Raw genomic sequence first — 17363 nt, 5'->3', positions numbered from 1 at the left:
TTTAAACCTTAAAAAGAATACAATTTGGGGCTGGGGAGATGGCTCCATGGGTAAAGCACTTGCCATAAAGATACAAGGACCTGAGCTCAGATCCCAAGAGTCCACATAAAAGCCAGATGTGGTAGGGTACAGCAGTAATCCCAGTATTCCTACAGCAACACAGAGGGTAAGGACAGGAGAATCCCCCCAGCTAGCTTGTGGCTTGCACCACTCCCCACACACACACATGCACACACACGTACACACAAATGGGATACGAGTTATATAAAGCTCAGAAGAGATATATGTTTAACACAAAATTGCACATTAAATTCCAAATCATCAAGAACCTTTATTTTACTTCATACCAAGCAGAAAGAGCAATAAAATAATAAGCACATTTACATCAATTACACCAATCGATAGAAAATATAAATCTCTGAGGACTTGCCAACAATAAATAACATACTTAAAAATCTGAGTGCAAAAGACAGTTTTCTGAGCCTGTCCAGTTTGGGGAAGTCAATGGACCTCTGCAAACCTGAGTTTCTCAAAAGGATGTTCAACTGCTACATATTTCCTGTCATGACAAGAAATGGCCACATTCAGGAGCGTCCTAAACTGAAAGAAAGGAATCATCAATCTTTTCTTTCTTTCATTTGGGGGAAAAGGTTGAGATGGCGTCTTACTATGTGCCCAGACTGATCTTAAACTCAAGATCTTCCTGCCTCAACCTCCAAAATGCTGGAACTATAGGCAAGCACCACACATCTAGCTTTCAATCTTTTAATCAATTTGTCCATTGTCCTGGGAGAGCTACTGTGCAGAAGACACTTGCTTTTCATGGTGACACAGATATTTACACCATACCAAACAAATAACAGTGCTATTGTGATTTGTCATAACTAAAATGCACTATTTTCTCAGGTACTATTTCTCGGTCTCACAAAAAGTGCACAATCTCCCTGCCGTGTGTGGGTGACAAAGGAAAAGCCAAGTATTGTGAAACAGTAAGAACGCCTCTCAAATTACATATTCCAGAGCTCACAAGGGATTCCCTATAAGACCTGGGATTGGGGACTGGCTCCAAAACTCTGAATTCTCTTGGGGAATAGACAAAATACCATATTTCTTTGATCCTAGGATCTTTATTTTGACTTTACCATCTCAAATTCAAATGGTCTTGGCCATCTATGGACGACTCTGTGGAATTGGTTCTCTCCTTCCACCTTGACCTGAGTTTGAGTGATCACACGCAGGTCGTCAGGCTTGCACAAGCACCTTTGCTCCTTGAGCCATCCTGCCAGGCCTTCTTTGAACTTTAGCTAGGCACTGCAGCTCAAAAAGGGCTGAAGAGTGGTGCAGTCGGATGAGCTACACTCCAGGTCTGGTTCTGGCTCTAATTGGCCGGCAGAACTGGAAGGACATTGATTTCACACTGCTGGGCCTTGTTTCTCCATCTATAAAATAACCAAGTCCAACTGGCTGTTTCTAAGTCTTCCAGTCAAAGAAGGAATGTAACTGTAAATCTTGCGCCACTCAGAGTGGGAGTCACCGTTGAAACTCCACGGCCAGGTTTTCCACAGTCATGCGAGCATATTCTGCAGCTGATGGCTCAGACTCCTCCACAGCCAGCTCTACCTGCTCCATGGCCCACACTCAGGATCTACAGATGGCCTTGCTTCCCACTTTGGAAAGAAGACTTTAGTAACTGTCCAGAAATAATAATTCTTCTGTTGGGGGCAGTCTATAAACTTTGCAAAAACAAAACAAAACAAAAAATCCTGCAGAACTCTACTTGGCTAAGTTGAGCTAAATGTCTACTATATATTTAATATATCAAAAAATTACAACAAAGGTTCACATCAAAGTTTTGGTGATTGACAACATCCGGCTATAGATTCTGTTGCTCTGGGTGCCTCTTTTCTTGTCACAGAAGCACTAACTGGGAAAAGCTTTCTTTTCTGAAAGACAGTAACAAAGAGATTTCATTTGAATGACCTATTCACGTCACCACCAGTTCCTACCCTGAGTGGGTTCAACAAGAACGTATTTGTTCGGCCAAGGAAAACAATGGTGATGAATTCCAACTGATGAAAGACGGAAATGCTCTATGTGTAAAAATGATTCCCCTTTTTTAAAAATTTTTATTTATTTTTTTATTTTGTATGTATGTGTGTATTGCCTGCAGGTAGGTAAGTGCACCCATATTGCGCAATGCCTGAGGAGGTCAGAAGAGGCTGTTGGATCCCTTGGGACTGGAGTTACAGACAGTTGTTAGCTGCCATGTGGGTGCTGGGATTTGAACCTGGGTCTTCCGTAAGAACAACCAGTGTTCTTAACCACTGAGCCATCTCTCCAGCCCCAATGATACACATTTTTAATTCAAAAATTACAATATGTCTTTACTAAACATGTTAGAATTAAAAACAGGAATAGCAGCTAAAACCAACAACTGCAGAACAAATCACTAAATCCTAAATCCTCCTGTTTAAATTTCAATTCCAAAGGTATATTCAAACACTTTAAATATTGTAATAAGTTGTCTAACTAAATTAACCTAATCAAGCTCCCTTCCTTAAAATCCTCTGAAGTTCAGTCAATTATATATGTATATGTTGAGCCTCTATTCATTGTGCTGGTGTGGGCACTAAAATTATACATTTTGAGAGAGATGACTCAAGTAAATATGTAGCACCTTGCATTTACATGCCAGATGAAGGAAAACAGAGTTCTAAGTCAAACACTACTATTAACAGCATACAATACCAATAACATATATACTTTATCCTGGTAAAAGCAGGAAAGAAAGAGGTTAAAAAAATAAAAGAAACTCGAAGCTTCCAATGCCCTGTCCCATAGTGTTCATCTGCACCATGGTCTAGAAAGCATATTTACCTGATCAGTGATTTACTCGTTATGTCCAAGATGTGTTTTTAATTGGGGTTTTGCCCCTCACTCTGAGAAAGTAGGCTTATGAAAGAGAAATTATGACTGCTTGTAAAGACTACAATTTACTTGTAAGTCAGAAAGTTATACCTAGCTAGAGAATGGAATATTTTATTTCTTCCATTTCTCTCTTTTTTTTTTTTTTATCTTTTTGAGACAGGGTCTCCCTGTAGCCCCAGCTGTCCTGGAACTCACTATGTAGACCAGGTTGACCTTGAACTTGCCTGCCGCTGCCTCCCGAGTGCTGGGATTAAAGGCGTGCACCACCACGCCCGGCCATTTCTATTTCTTTATAACAAAGTTGCTTATATCTTTAAAATATTTATTAAGGGGATGGAGAGATGGCTCAGTGGTTAAGAGCATTGACTGCTCTTACAGAGGACCCAGGTTCAATTCCCAGCACCCACATGGTGGCTAACAACTGTCTGTAACTCCAATTCCAGGGGATGTGATGCCTTCTTCTGACCTCCTTGGGCACCGCATAACACAGGTGCACTTACATACATGCAGGCAATACTCATATCCTAAAAAATAATATTTAAAAAAAATAATTTTAAAAAGATATTTATTAAGCAACTTAAGGTCTTATTTTTAATATGAATTGATACTAGCTAATTATTTTTATTTAACTAAGACAATTTGACTCCTTGCCTGTACAACTAATGGGGTAAAAGTCACCAAATAGATGGTTTTGGGGGACTGAAGCAATGTTTGACACTAAACTCCCACCACTTTTCAGTGGTTAGAACACTAGAAATCACCAGGCAGCACTATTAAAACCTGCTTCGTTTCACAACTGACAGGAAATGTCACCAATACCAAATCAGGAAGTGTAGGAGTGAAGTTATTCCAGTTCTATCGTGACTTCCTGAATCCCATCCATCTACTTCCTGTCACTCCAGAAGCACACAAGACCAGAATGCAAATGAACCAACTCTTCAAAACAGTTTTTCTTATCTTTTTTAAAAAATATTTTATCATTTTTATTTTTTGTGTATGAGTGTATTGCCTACATGTGTGTAAGTGCACCCTCATCTTGCAATGCCCATGGAGGTCAGAAGAGAACGTTGAATTCCCTGGAACTGGAGTTACAGACGGATGTTAGCTGTCATGTGGGTGCTGGGAATCGAACTCAGGTCCTCTGCAAAGTGCTCTTAACTGCTGAGCCATCTCTCCAGCCCCCCAAACAATTTTTCATCAAAGAAGTAATACTGTCTCATTATAGACAAATTAGAAAATAGGACAAACAAAATATGAAAAAACTAGGAAATTATCCTTTCTTTTTCTTTGCCAATATGATACCTATACAACTGTATCTCGGAATATGCCTGCTTAGGTTAAGCTTCATTTAGTATTGATTTTGGCTTCTGAGGCAATCTTCACATTTGTGAAGATCAGTTTTAACTTGGAGCACAGTCCAAGTGCCTGAGTGCCAAAGAAAACCAACTGCCATGTGGTCACCTTTGCAGTGGAGGTTGGGTAGCAGTGTTGAGTTCTCCTCCAAAAATCCTTGTGATCTGCTAGTTCAGAGAAGTAACAACCTATAACCAGGTGCAGGATGACTGCTATCATCCCCTGGTATGTTTGGTGAATGTGGTACCATTTCATTGATTTTTTTCCTGACTTCTTCCCCTTTCAAAGGAATGAGAAGTACATGAAAGACTAAATGACTTAAACTATGAGAATCATGTGTGTTTTGCTTATGAGGATACTGAAATACAGGTGTGTAAAGACTACACAAAGTATTGTAAAATAATGAATAATGAAGGGAAAATGCCCAAATTCAAACAAGTTTCCAGTCAGCTTCTAGTTACTGGGTCCAGAGACCAGCCTAAAGGGATACAACACCCATCCGGATGCAGGTCTGTTGCAAGACCCAGCTTCCTGGTGGTGGTGTCATAAAGAAGCTTCAAAAATTTCAGAAATACAATCACTGGCTCAAGCATAACTCAATTACAGGAAGATTAAAGACTCTTACCATTTACCCTTGATGTTACTGATAGATCAAACTGTAGTCATCAACCAATGAATAATCAGGGTCATCTGTAAAGGAAAAAACACAGGACAAAATTAAGTTACTCCTTTTCATGATAAGACTTTAGCCCTTTCCAAGCATTCCACTTCAAGATTCAGATGACTACCTTTTTGTAACAACAGCTTACAAAATATAGACACCAAAGCCCGTAATTGGCAGTCATGACTACACACCAGAGAATATTCTGGAAATCACTATTATGACTTCTTTGCCCTTTTTTCATGCCCAGATTAGCCTCCATAGTACAGTCATCATCAAAAAGGAGCAAAAGTAATTACCAATTAAGGCAACAAGAAATAAGTCATTTTATTCAAACAATTTCAACCACTGATTTTTTTTTACATTTATTTATTTGTGTATGTGTGTGTGCAAGTGCTCAGCACACATGTAGAGGTCAAAGGGCAACTTGTGGGAGTCAGTTCTCTCCTTCCACCATTTGTGGTCTGGGCACTGAACTCAGGTCATCAGCCCTGGTAGCAAGCACCTTTACCCACTGAGCCATCTTGCCAGCCCTATCAGTTATTATGTTTTTTCTTTGGTCTTTTTGAGACAGGGTCTCCCTGTAGCTCCAGCTGTCCTAGAACTCACTATGTAGACCAGGCTGGCCTTGAACTCACAGAGATCTGCCTGCCTCTGCCTCCCAAGTGCTGGGATTAAAGATATGTGCCACTATGCCTAGGTGTCCTCTTAAGTCCCTTGAATGTAGAGAGTTAACTTTTTCTTTTTTTCTGAAATAGTGAATTTTTTAAGTAGCTGCTATGTGCCTAGTACTATGTTAGAGGCTGGGAGTGATACAAGAAAAGACAAAAATGCTTATCCTTAAAGAATATAACTAACAACAACAAAAAAAAAAACAACAACAACAAAAAAAAACATTGGTATATGTGGTTCTTCTGAGGCACTATAGGAGTTCAGAGCAAAAGAGCCCAGTGTAATCACAAAGGATTCCTTAATGGGCAGTGTGCCAAATTATAATATTAAATTACATGCTCCAGGATATCTGTAAATTCTATAAATGGTATGTCTGTGAAACCCAAAGGGAACCCGTATCTTATTTCTGCTGTTATCATGGTCTAAATCAAATAATTTCTTTGATAAAACTGTGATATAATTTTCTTTTGTTATTTTAGTAGCTGAATTTTCTTGGATAAGCTGAAAGATAGATCACCAATTATGAAATTTTACTCTTTGAGAAAGTTTTACAGTAAGGTTCAAATACAGGTGTATACTCTTGGGAGTTTGATCCTATTAGGCAAGTCCAACCTGTGACTCATGGGTCACATGCACCCAGGATAGCAATGAATGTGACTGTTCACAAACTCAAAGCTTACTTAAATAGTGGGACTTTTTTGGCAATTATTTTAAATAGACTGCACGGTTCTCAAGCACAAACTCTAGATGACAGTGTCATGTTGCAATGTGAAAAATCAGACATGCCTAGATCTTATTTTGGGGTGGTGGTTTGTTTGGTTTTTTGTTTTGTTTTGTTTTCTTTTTGAGACAGGGCCTCCCCGTAGCCCCAGCTGACCTGAAACTACTCATGTGTGGACCATGCTGGCCTCAGTCTCACAGAGATCCACCTGCCTCTCCCTCTCAAGTGCTTGGATTAAAGGCATCTGCCACCATGCCCAAACTGATTCTTAAGTTTGACAAAAATAATACAAATACAACATTCATGTATGAAATTCTCAAAATTAATTTTTTTTGTCTTTTTGAGATAGGGTCTCCTTGTAGTCCCAGCTGTCCTGGAACTCACTATGTAGACCGGGCTGGCCTCGAATTTTATTAATTTATTTTTATTTTATGTGCATGAGTGTTTTGCCTGCATGTGCAAAGTGCATCTATCTGGTGCAATTCATGAGGAGGTCAGAAGAAGGCATCAGATCCCCTGGAACTGAAGTTACAGACCGTTGTCAACCATCATGTGGGTGCTGGGGACCAAATGCAGGTCCTCTGCAGACAGTGCTCTTAACCACTGAGCTATTTCTCCAGGTTCCTGATTCTTATTTCTGTATTATAGCTATTTTATCTTAAAGTAAACCTTACCTAAAATTTTCAAAAGGTTTTTCTTGATGACATACCTGGTACACTTTTAGGAATCGGAAGAGGTCCTCTCCTGTAAAAAATAAAAAACCAAAGTACTTCAGATAATTTCTTGTCATTGTTTTTTACATTTTTCTGCTGTGTGCTACAAGCATATTACACTAAATCATCTCCAACTTCTGTGCTACAGAGCCAAGAAGACTGAGATGAAGCAAATGATTTGCAGCCCTGACCTGCTGACACACAAGGTACAGGCATCTTTGACACATGGTAGTCAGGAGCACAGAGCCCTGTCCATAGCCCAGAGAGCAGGACTTTAATCTCAACTGTGTGAACAAAATTTGCTGATCTCTTGGAGCATCAGAATCTTCCTACATAGAATGAGAAACAGCTTCCACCTCTCTGTGAGGATTAAGTCAGTTAATTCATATTAACTTAATATTGATGGTATGCATGAGATCTCTCTCAATACTTTCCACCTTCCCTAAAACTAATAAATGGAAAACTCAGCAAACTCCAGCTGATTTTATGTGAAAAGAAGTTTCTCTCCCACCAAGTTCCTTTATGCTAGGAGCAGCACAATTTTCCTACAGTGGGCCCAGTAGAAATGCTTTAGCTTAGCTGGCCATATATCTGCTGTACCTCAACTCAGGTCTAGTGGGAAAAGAACCAGATATAAAATATAATCCATGAATGAATACGTGCCAATAAAGCTTTCTATATGCACTGAAATTTGAATTTCATATAATTTTCATATTATAAAAGAGTATCCTTCTGAAGTTTCTAGTCATTAAAAATGTAAATTAGGTATAGTGGTGGTTCATGCCTATAATCCCAGCACATGGGGCCCGAGGCAGAAGGATCACCATGAGTTCAGGCCAGCCTGGGCTACAGAGTGGGTTAACAGGCCATTTGAGCTACAAAGTGAGAACACAAACACACACACACACACACACACACACACACACACACACACACACATACACAGTAGAAATTGTTCTTAACTCAAAAGGCCTACAAACACAGGTAGATCAGATCTGACTTATAAGGGGCCACAGTTTGATAGTTTGCTGGTTCTTGTTTTCTACAAGTTATTGAAAGGCACAGTAATCATAAACAAGTAATAATGATCTCATTCAAGTATGATGTAGTTCTCCTTAAACTATAATTAATAAGTTATTTAATATTTGTCCTAAAAGTCTATTTCCAAAAAGCTAGTTTCCTCATTAAGCAAAATATACAAATTTTATTTGTCAATTAAAAATAAACTTTCTCAAAAGTAATGTCTTAGAACATTAATAACATAAACATTTATTAAGATATTTTTCTTCACACAAAAGGCAGTAGGTTATTACCTTGTTACATTAGGCCCTGTAGCTTTTCCTGGTGGGGCTGCATTCCGCTGGGGACAGTAGAAATTCTCATACATGATGGGGGCTAGAGGAGTTGTTAAGAAACAAGACATTAAGAAACAGGTAAAGGGTCTGGAGAGATGGCTCAGTGGTTAAGAATACTGACTGTTCTTGCAGAAGACCCGGGTTCGAATCCCAGCACCCACATGGCAGCTAACAACTGTCCGTAACTCCAGTTCCAGGGGATCTGACAGCCTCTTCTGTCCTCCCAGGGCATTGCATGACATGGGTGCGCTTACTTACATGCAGGCAATACATGCATACACATAAAACAAAAATAATAAAATATTTTTTAAAAAAGAAACAGGTGAAGGCTGGGGCTGTCAATCAGTTGGTAGAGCACTTGCCAAGCACATACAAAGCCTTGGGTTTAGTCCTCAGTACTACATAAGATCAGGCATGGTTATACATGCCTGTAACCTCAGTACTCAGGAGGTAGAGATAAAAGGAGTTTCAAGGTCATCTTCAGCTATACAACAAGTTCAAGGCCAGCCTGGGATACATGAGACCTTGCCTCAAAACAAACAAAAAGAGGCTGGAGAGGCATTCAATGGTTAAGAGCACTGGCTGCTCTTAGAGATGACCTGGATTTGGTTCCCAGCACCCACACGGTAGCTAAAACTGTCCCTAACCCTAATTCCAGGGGAAATCTGACACCCTCTTCTGGCCTCCGTGGGCATTACGTGATGCAGGTACACTTACATACATGCAGGCAAAACACTCATACACATAAATAAATAAAAAGAAATTTTAAAAAAGAAACAAATGCTAGAGTGGAACCTGCAATGTTCCCCCCACAAGCCCACGTATTAAGAAGCTTTGTCCACAGCTTAACACCCTTGGGAGATGATGAGCCCCTGGGTCTTTGGGGGTATGCCCTTGAAGGGGACTGTAGGACCCTGGTCTATTCCTCTTTTACATCCTGGCCATAAGATGATTGGTCTGTTTAGCCATTCTCTAGTCCCACAGACCTTGTCTTATATTCTCTATGTCATCTGACAAGAAAGACTAATACAGTTGCTTAACCAGCCCTCCCCAGCCTGCCACCCCATTCACCTGGTGGAGTCTGTCCAGTTTTACGCTGGTTCACGAAATACTGGATGTCCTTCTCAATGCTGCACATTTCTAAACTCTTACGGACTTGCTCATACATCTAATAAAAAGAAGATAGGTCATCATGTAAAGGCATATTGGTGATAATTATGGCATGGCTCTATACCAAAGAAACTTTACTGAACAGGTAGCTCTTTGAAAATTTTGTTTCTGAAAGTAGAAGATATTCCCAAGTCTCAGACTCATGCAAGGACGTTTCTATGATGCATTTATGCTATTAACTTAAAAAAATAAACAGGCAAGGAAATGAATCTTTGTGGTCAGACCAAAATGTTAACTAATTTTTTTAGTACTGATGGAACCAAGAAACTATATACCAAGTCCCATGACCAAGTGCCAATGCCACACACAAATGTAAAGACAGCCAGGTGTGGTTACATACGCCTTTAATATCACCACTCAGGAGGCAGAGGTAGGCAGATCTCTGTAAGATCAAGACCAGCCTGATCTATATAGTAAGTTCCAGGCTGACTGGGGCTATGGGAGAGTCTGTCTTAAAAAAAAAAGTAAACGCCAGTTGTGGTGGCCTGTAGTCAGCCAAGTGTAGTGACACATGCCTTTAATCTCACCACTCACGAGGCAGAGGCAGGCAGATCTCTGTGAGTTCAAGGCCAGCCTGGTCTACATAGGGAGTTCCAGGCCAGCTGGGGCTCCAGGGAGACCCTGTCTCAAAAAGACCAAAAAAAAAAAAAAAGTAAAGACAATTACTTAAGAAAAAATTCTTTCCTTTAGTTTTATGTTTTCCAGGTATCCAATCATTCTTCTAAAGCAAGTGTCCCATCTAGACAAGTGGAGTTATTTCTTATACAAGGTTGTGATAACCTGTTTGGTGCCTTTGATATCTGGGAACTCAGTTACTATTGCTGTTCACAAGTTAATCCTGAATAATAGCCCTGGGGATGCTGAAGCAAATCTTCAGGCCTGGAACAACCATCAACCTGGGCAAGGTCTTTCTGCTAATATGTGATGCTGGTCTAAGGGACCCCCATTCTAGACGGAAGCTGTTGTGGAGACTCTCATTCATCTGTAATATCTCTGTCTTCCATACAATAAACTGTATTTGGGTTTATCTTCTCTTCAGCCCTGACTTTCAGTTTCTTAATTAGAGAGTCATGATAATAAAATGGACCAGGAGTGAGTCAGGCAGCTTGTTACATGTTTAACATGAGTCCTTTTACCATCTTTCTGGACCTCAAATGGAAGCAGAGAGTGGGGAGGATGAATTAACAAGCATCTATGGTTCTTTCCACTCTAATGAATCCAATGAGCAGAGCAGAGTACAATCCTCCTTGGATGTTTCTAACTTACTTCATCATTTGTGACACATTGCTGTGACAGCTGATTCACATGTAACCACAGTGCATTCCGGAAGAAGTTTATTCGTTCACATTCTTGAGCCTCAAACACCTAGAGAAAAACAGCTGCATGTACATACAGATGTAAAGAAAGGGGGCATTCCCTTAGCCTGTCTACGACTTAAACAATTCTCTGTAAGCTTTTATCTATATTACCTCAGTTATCTATAAGCTTTTTCTTCAATGTATTGCACTTGACCACCAGATAGGAAGCTCACAAACTCTTACCACAATCAAAGAATGCAAAAGGAGTCTAATTTCATACTAACATAAACAGGATTGGAGGAGTAAGTTCTCAAGGAAAGAAATTGATGATGATTCCAGACGCCAATGCTCTAATGAGCCTCAGCTGGCATTTCCAAACACCAACTAGGCCTGTTCACCTGGATACCTGCCAAGTTCCAGATCCCAAATTGCCCTTCCCAGTAGGGGAAGGAAGACTGACTGGCAAAAGATTTTAAATGTTGAAGCTGGTTAATGAGGACATGTGGGGGGGGGGGGTCCTTCCACTTGTCTTCTGTCTTTTTGTGTGCATGTTTTTTATTTATTATTTTTATTTTTAATGTGTATGGAGTATCTTGCCTGCATGTAGGTAGGTACACTGTGTCATGCAATGCCTACAGAGATCAGATGAGGGTGTTGGATTCCCCTGGAACTATAGTTACAGACAGTTGTTGGCTACCATGTGGGTGCTGGAAATGGAACCTGGGTCCTCTGCAAGAGCAGCCAGTGCTCTTAACCACTGAGCCATCTCTCCAGCCCCATGTGCATGTTTTAAGGTTTCCTTAATTTTAAAAGAAAGTTAAAATAAAAGTCACTGCCTTGCCAAGTGTAGTGGCACACACTTTTAATCTCAGCACTTGGGAGGCAAAGGCAGGCAGATCTCTGTGATTTGGAGGCCAGCCTGGTCTACACAGTGAGTTCTAGGCCAGTCAAGGATACATAGTGAGACCCTGTCTCAAAAAACAAAAATCACTACCTGAAAAAAGGTTTTTTGAACATAAGCAAATAACAACGTTTGAAAAAAAATAACACCCATGCTCCCTGGGGATATGGCCCAGTTGGTAGGGTGCGTCCCTAGCATGCAGGAAGCCCTGGTTCAATCCCCAGCACCACATAAATGTGGCATGATGCCCTGTCATCTGAGCACTTGGGAGGTAGAAGGAGGAAGAACAAAAGTTGAAGGTCATGTTTAGGTCTATAGCAAGTTCTAGGTCAGCTTGGGTTGCACTGGACCTTGTCTCTCAAAAGAGAACAGAAAAGAGAAAAGGACGGAGTAGGGAAAAGAAGAGGAGGGGAAGAGAGAAGATATCCCTACCAACTGCCCTTCTCCCTGGGAATTTTGAAACAAATGCAACTTCACCTGTAAAAATATCAAAAATCAAAATATGGGCTATTTTCATTAACAATATTTCCCCATTGAAAAGAGACTAGTCATACATCAATTATCTGCCTTTATCAAAAAATTTTAGTCATATCTGTATCAAACTTTGTTAAAATCACTGTGTGACTTCTTCAATCTCTTTCCCCTCCTTCCAGAGATAGGCTCAATATTAGCATTCCCTGGCAATAAAATGTATATCCATAAAATGCACTGCCATTGCTCTGTGTCTTTTCTTGCTCCTCCTCCTCCTCCTCCACCCCCTCCTCTTCCTCTTCCTCTTCTTCTTCCTCTTCCTCTGACTCTTCTTCTTTTATGGTCTTTTTGAGACAGGGTCTCCCTATTGCCCCAGCTGTCCTGAAATTCACTATGTTGACCAGGCTGGCCTTGAACTCACAGAAATCCACCTGTCTCTGCCTCCCAAGTGCTGGGATTAAAAGCATGCACCACCATGCCAGGCCACATGCTCTGCATCTTTTAAAATCTAATAAAAATGGCTACATTGAGAGTGTGGGTTAGAGAGGGAAGCATAAAAAAGTGCTTTAGTGGGGGTAGAAAATTCCATGATATCAAAATGTAGATAGAGATAAATCAAATAAAGATTAGAAACCACTGAGGTCAGGTTGGGGCATCTCAGAGGTATATTGATTGCTTAGCATGCATAAGGCTCTAGGTTTGATCAGCAGCACCACAAAGAGAGAAAGAAAAGAAACCATAAAGGCCCACTGGACCTCATACCAAGGGCATCTCTGGCATCCTTGGGAGAGGAAAACGCAGGTGCAGGAAAGCAACCATTAGGCTGGAACAGGGTGCAACAGCAGGGACTTGGAAACACTTCCCCAAAACATGGTTGGGACTGGGAGTGTAGCACATGCAAGAGCTTGTAAAAGCATGAGGTTAAGGCTGGAGAGATGGTTCAGGGGTTAAGAGCACCGACTACTCTTGCAGAGGACCCAGGTTCGATTCTCAGCACCAACATGGCAGCTAACAACCATCTGTAACTCCAATTCCAGGAGACTCAACACCCTCTTCTGACCTCCGTGGGCATTGCAGGACACAGGTGCACTTATATACATGTGAGCAATACACTCATACACATAAAATAAAAAGCATGAAGTCCTAGCATGATCCCCAGTGTGCATGCACAGACAGAGAGAGAGAGACAGAGACAGAGACAGAGAGACAGAGAGAGAGACAGAAAGACAGAGAGAGAGAGGGGGGAGACTATAACAGATGGAAAGCAAAAACCAATAGGTTTCATTTTGTTTTGAATCAGGGTCTTGCTATGAAGTTCAGGCTGGTTTAGAACTCACCATCTTCCTGTCTCTGCATCTTGATTGCTACAAACACACCACATCTGGTGAGGTGGTAGCTAGGAATGAGCTGAGTCTGTATACAATACAACAGCAGTCACATTTAAAGGGGGTGGGGAAAGGCCAGCTGGATGGTATAGGCTCTTGACAAGGCAAGGAGCAGCGCCTTCCCTACTCTGAGGAGGAGGCTGTGAATCAATGGTTCTAATTCTGCTTTGTTAATTGTAGTTAACAGAGATTGCTGGACGCTACTGGGAGTTTCTGATGCCACAGGCCTGGGATTGCGCTGAGAATCCTCATCTCTAACAAGTTCTCAGGTAATGCTGATTCTGTTGGTCCTGGGACTTCATCTGGAGAGTCACTGCTAAGAAATGCTATCAGAAAGTTTAGGGACTTTCCAGATTGTCTTTTAAGTTTTCTTTTGGAAACTGTAGGGTCATAAACATTTCTCTTAGGACCTAACAAGTACAGGCAAAGCTCTCACGGTAATTACAGTGCTCAATCCACCATTAACTGATTCAGCTATGTGATGCCTGACTTAACCAAACATTAGACTAAAGCTCTGAGCTGCGGTGGACAGTGTGTGGTCAGGATGTGGAAGAGGCAGAAAGATCAGTAACTTGGAGGAAGCTATTCCAATTTCTTCCATTCTTCACTTAAATTCTGGATTCCTAACCTGCCCTCACACTCATTAACTGAATGAGACATGAGGTGCTAAAGAAAGAGAAGAGGGGTTGTTTCTGTAGAAGTATATGTTCAGGTTCTAGGAGGAAGATGCACCCCATCCAGACAGCCTCCAGTACCTCACAGGCCTTGATGTGTTCACTCTGCCATTCTTCCCGGACCTTCTCCAGCATGTTAACATGTAGCATGTATGCTTTGTCTGCAATGGGGGAAGAGGGAGGGTAAGACTTAGAAACCAGACAGGCTGTTAGAGTTGTAGTAAGCTCACAAAGCCCCAAGGAATTTTGAATATTAGAAGGCCATAATTATCTCCCTTCTTCCTTTCTGATACCTGTTAATCCTACTGTGTAACTACTCTTCTCTGAGACATATTCAGGATAATGGGATCTCCCCAACAACCCTTCCCATCTCAGAGAAGCCCTCTCACCTGAGTCCTCTACTGCAGTCTTTGAAGTTGCCAGTTTCACAAAAAGCTGTAATACCAAAAAGTTCAAGAGATTAGTAAAGCTGATCTAGGCTTCCAATGAGCCAAACAGATGTAAAAAGCAGTGGCAATGAAAAGATAAGGTATAGTTCAAGTTCTCTCTTCCTTTCCCTTATGAGCAAACCTTTCAGCTTCAATCCTCTCATCATTAGAAAGCAGGCACAGAGCATCTTGTCCTATGTCTTCCAAGGATATAGCCCCTGCCCTCTAGTTGTGGATAATATTATATTTAGATTATATAGCACTAAGCGTGTACTTCCCACCCTTATCAAGAAACAGTCAAGCAATATGAGCTGTGTTTTGAAGATAGTGTTTAAAAGCCTTTTATTCCACCCTGGACCCCTAATAGCATGCTTCTCTAGTGCTTTCTCCGATCTCAAAAATTTAACAAGGGGGTCTTCTGGTTCAAAAGACCTTAATACCCTGAAGGAAGATATTGCCAGGGGCTTAGGATACAAATCTTTTGGGGGGGGGGGATCTTTTTGAGACAGAGTCTCCCTGTAGCCTCAGCTGGCCTGGAATTCACTATATAGACCAGGCTGGCCTCACCCTCACAGAGATCCACCTGCCTCCACCTCCCAAGTACTGGGATTAAAGGCATGCACCCCCATATCTGGCCAAATTCTTTTTTTTTTAATTTAAGATTTTTTTGTGTGCATTATATCAAAATTTTAAAAAATATTTTATTATTTTTTTAACAGAGCATAGGGCATGGGGTTTATTTACAGAAGAGTGGGCGCCCCACATTTACAGCTGCATTGTAAAGTCCACACTCAAATACAGATCTTAGGACCTTCCGACAGCTGCACAAAATGATGAGAGGTATCTCTTGGTGTTCTGGCTTATATATCCTTTGCCCCTCCTTAATTTAAGATTTTTAGTTATATTTATGTTTATTTTATTTTTGTTTCTTGAGGCACGGTTTCACAACATAGCCCAAGATGACCCTGACCTCTTGATCTTCCTGCCTCAATCTCCCGAGTACTGGAATCACATGCATGTACCATCATGCCTGAGCCTGAGTTGCCTTTAAACTAACATTAAGTAAATCTCCAACTCTTCAGGTTGTGGCCCTCCTAGGTACCTTATCTTGTTGCTTTGGGTTGACCACATTGGCGCTCCGGTGGACAGCCTGCTCCGCCTCATCTTTGTCTCGGCACTTCTGCTCATAGGTCTTCTTGGCCTTTATTATAGACAGTGGATAGCGACAAGTAAGAAAGCTGTGTGACCCTGAAAACTGTCTACCCTAGCCCACCAGGCCAAGTACAGACTCTGGTTGGTGCTAGGATCACCAGACATTAGGCTGTCAGAAGGGGGCATGCATTTTGCTAATTCTGAAAAGTCACCCTGGCTCTAGCTCTCTTCCAAGTTATTCATGGCAACTCAAAGGAATTAATAACTGCCATTTGGTAAGACAAGGTACATGAGCTTTCTATGGATCAAAATACGAAATGGAATTTGAAACAGATAAAATCAAAATATGTATATAACTCATTTTTCTTTATTCTTAAGAATTTCTTATATGTATACAATGAAATATGATCATATCCATCTCCATGTTTGTAACTCTTAAGATGTGTAATTCAATACATGTAACATTCACATTCCTTAGAACTATGTGAAGTCACTGGGTCACTGGCATTAACTAATTCTCACTCTAAACAGCCTCACTATTACAGTGGGCGGGGCCTTAACCATGCACAGTGGGAAGGGCACCGACACCCTAATTTCTTTCACTTGAGCACAGTTTTGTTCCTTTTCAATTTAAAGAATTCTGAACTGCATAGTTTTATAGTGAGAAACAGTCTATCTTGTGCCAGGATTGCTACCAGGATTATGGAATTGTTTCACAAACTAGAATCATTAATGAATCAAGAAAATAATTTTGTTTCAGCTCTAGAAACAAAGCTTTATAAACAAAACAAAACAAAACAAAGCTACAAATCAATTACCTAATAAACAAATATGACAAAGAAAAACACTTGACTAAGACTAAAGATACCCCCTTTTAAGTCTTTTCTTGGTTGATTTCTCTGAGGTTGCCAGTGAGCCAGAGATTAAATGTTGGAGGCAGAGGGCACACGTTCAAATCCTAGCCTCACCAATGTCTACGTGTTTTTGAATAAATTATTTAGCTTCTCTGTGCCTCTGTGTCTCTATCTATAAAATAAGAAATCTACATTTTTCTACAAATACATATGAAAACAAAAGCAGATATATAAACTGTACTTTTATAACTATTACACATTTACACGTGGAATTGAACCCACAAAACTAATAAAATTCAACTAGTGATGATTTACGATGGACAAGGCTTCTTTGGAGAGTTGGTTTGCACTCATTAAGCACTTCACATGGTGGTGCATGTCTTTAATTCTAGCACTTGGGAGACAGGCAGGCAGATCTCTGTGAGTTCAAGGCCATCCTGGTCTACATAGCAAGTTCCAGGCCTACCAGGGCTGCATAGCAAGACCCTGTCTCACACACAAACAACACACCCTAACCAGGTGACATTCCTGTAATGTCTGTAACTTCAACACTCAGAAGATGGAGGCAGGAGGTTCGAAGCTCAAGTCCATACTCGATATAAAGCAAGTTTGAGGTTTGAAGCTACC

At 40.8% G+C, this 17363-nt stretch overlaps 1 protein-coding gene across 1 annotated transcript in view; it reads right to left on the bottom strand.

Moving 5' to 3' along the window:
• Positions 1 to 311: 311 nt before the first annotated feature.
• Positions 312 to 17363, bottom strand: part of Pstpip2 (proline-serine-threonine phosphatase interacting protein 2) — a 122817-nt gene continuing 105765 nt past the window's right edge. Inside the window, exons 7-15 of the mRNA XM_008825914.3 lie at positions 15833 to 15931; positions 14692 to 14737; positions 14384 to 14463; positions 10840 to 10938; positions 9475 to 9571; positions 8362 to 8443; positions 7045 to 7079; positions 4907 to 4971; positions 312 to 1943 (exon numbers count right to left, since the gene is read on the bottom strand). Of these exons, the coding sequence (XP_008824136.1) occupies positions 4922 to 4971; positions 7045 to 7079; positions 8362 to 8443; positions 9475 to 9571; positions 10840 to 10938; positions 14384 to 14463; positions 14692 to 14737; positions 15833 to 15931 (588 nt within the window). The 3' untranslated portion in view covers positions 312 to 1943; positions 4907 to 4921. The remainder of the gene's footprint in view (positions 1944 to 4906; positions 4972 to 7044; positions 7080 to 8361; positions 8444 to 9474; positions 9572 to 10839; positions 10939 to 14383; positions 14464 to 14691; positions 14738 to 15832; positions 15932 to 17363) is intronic.

The sequence above is a fragment of the Nannospalax galili genome, unplaced genomic scaffold (assembly GCF_000622305.1).
Source record: "Nannospalax galili isolate Female #2095 unplaced genomic scaffold, S.galili_v1.0 scaffold169, whole genome shotgun sequence".
NCBI lineage: Eukaryota > Metazoa > Chordata > Mammalia > Rodentia > Spalacidae > Nannospalax > Nannospalax galili.
This window is presented reverse-complemented; position numbering and strand designations above follow the sequence as displayed.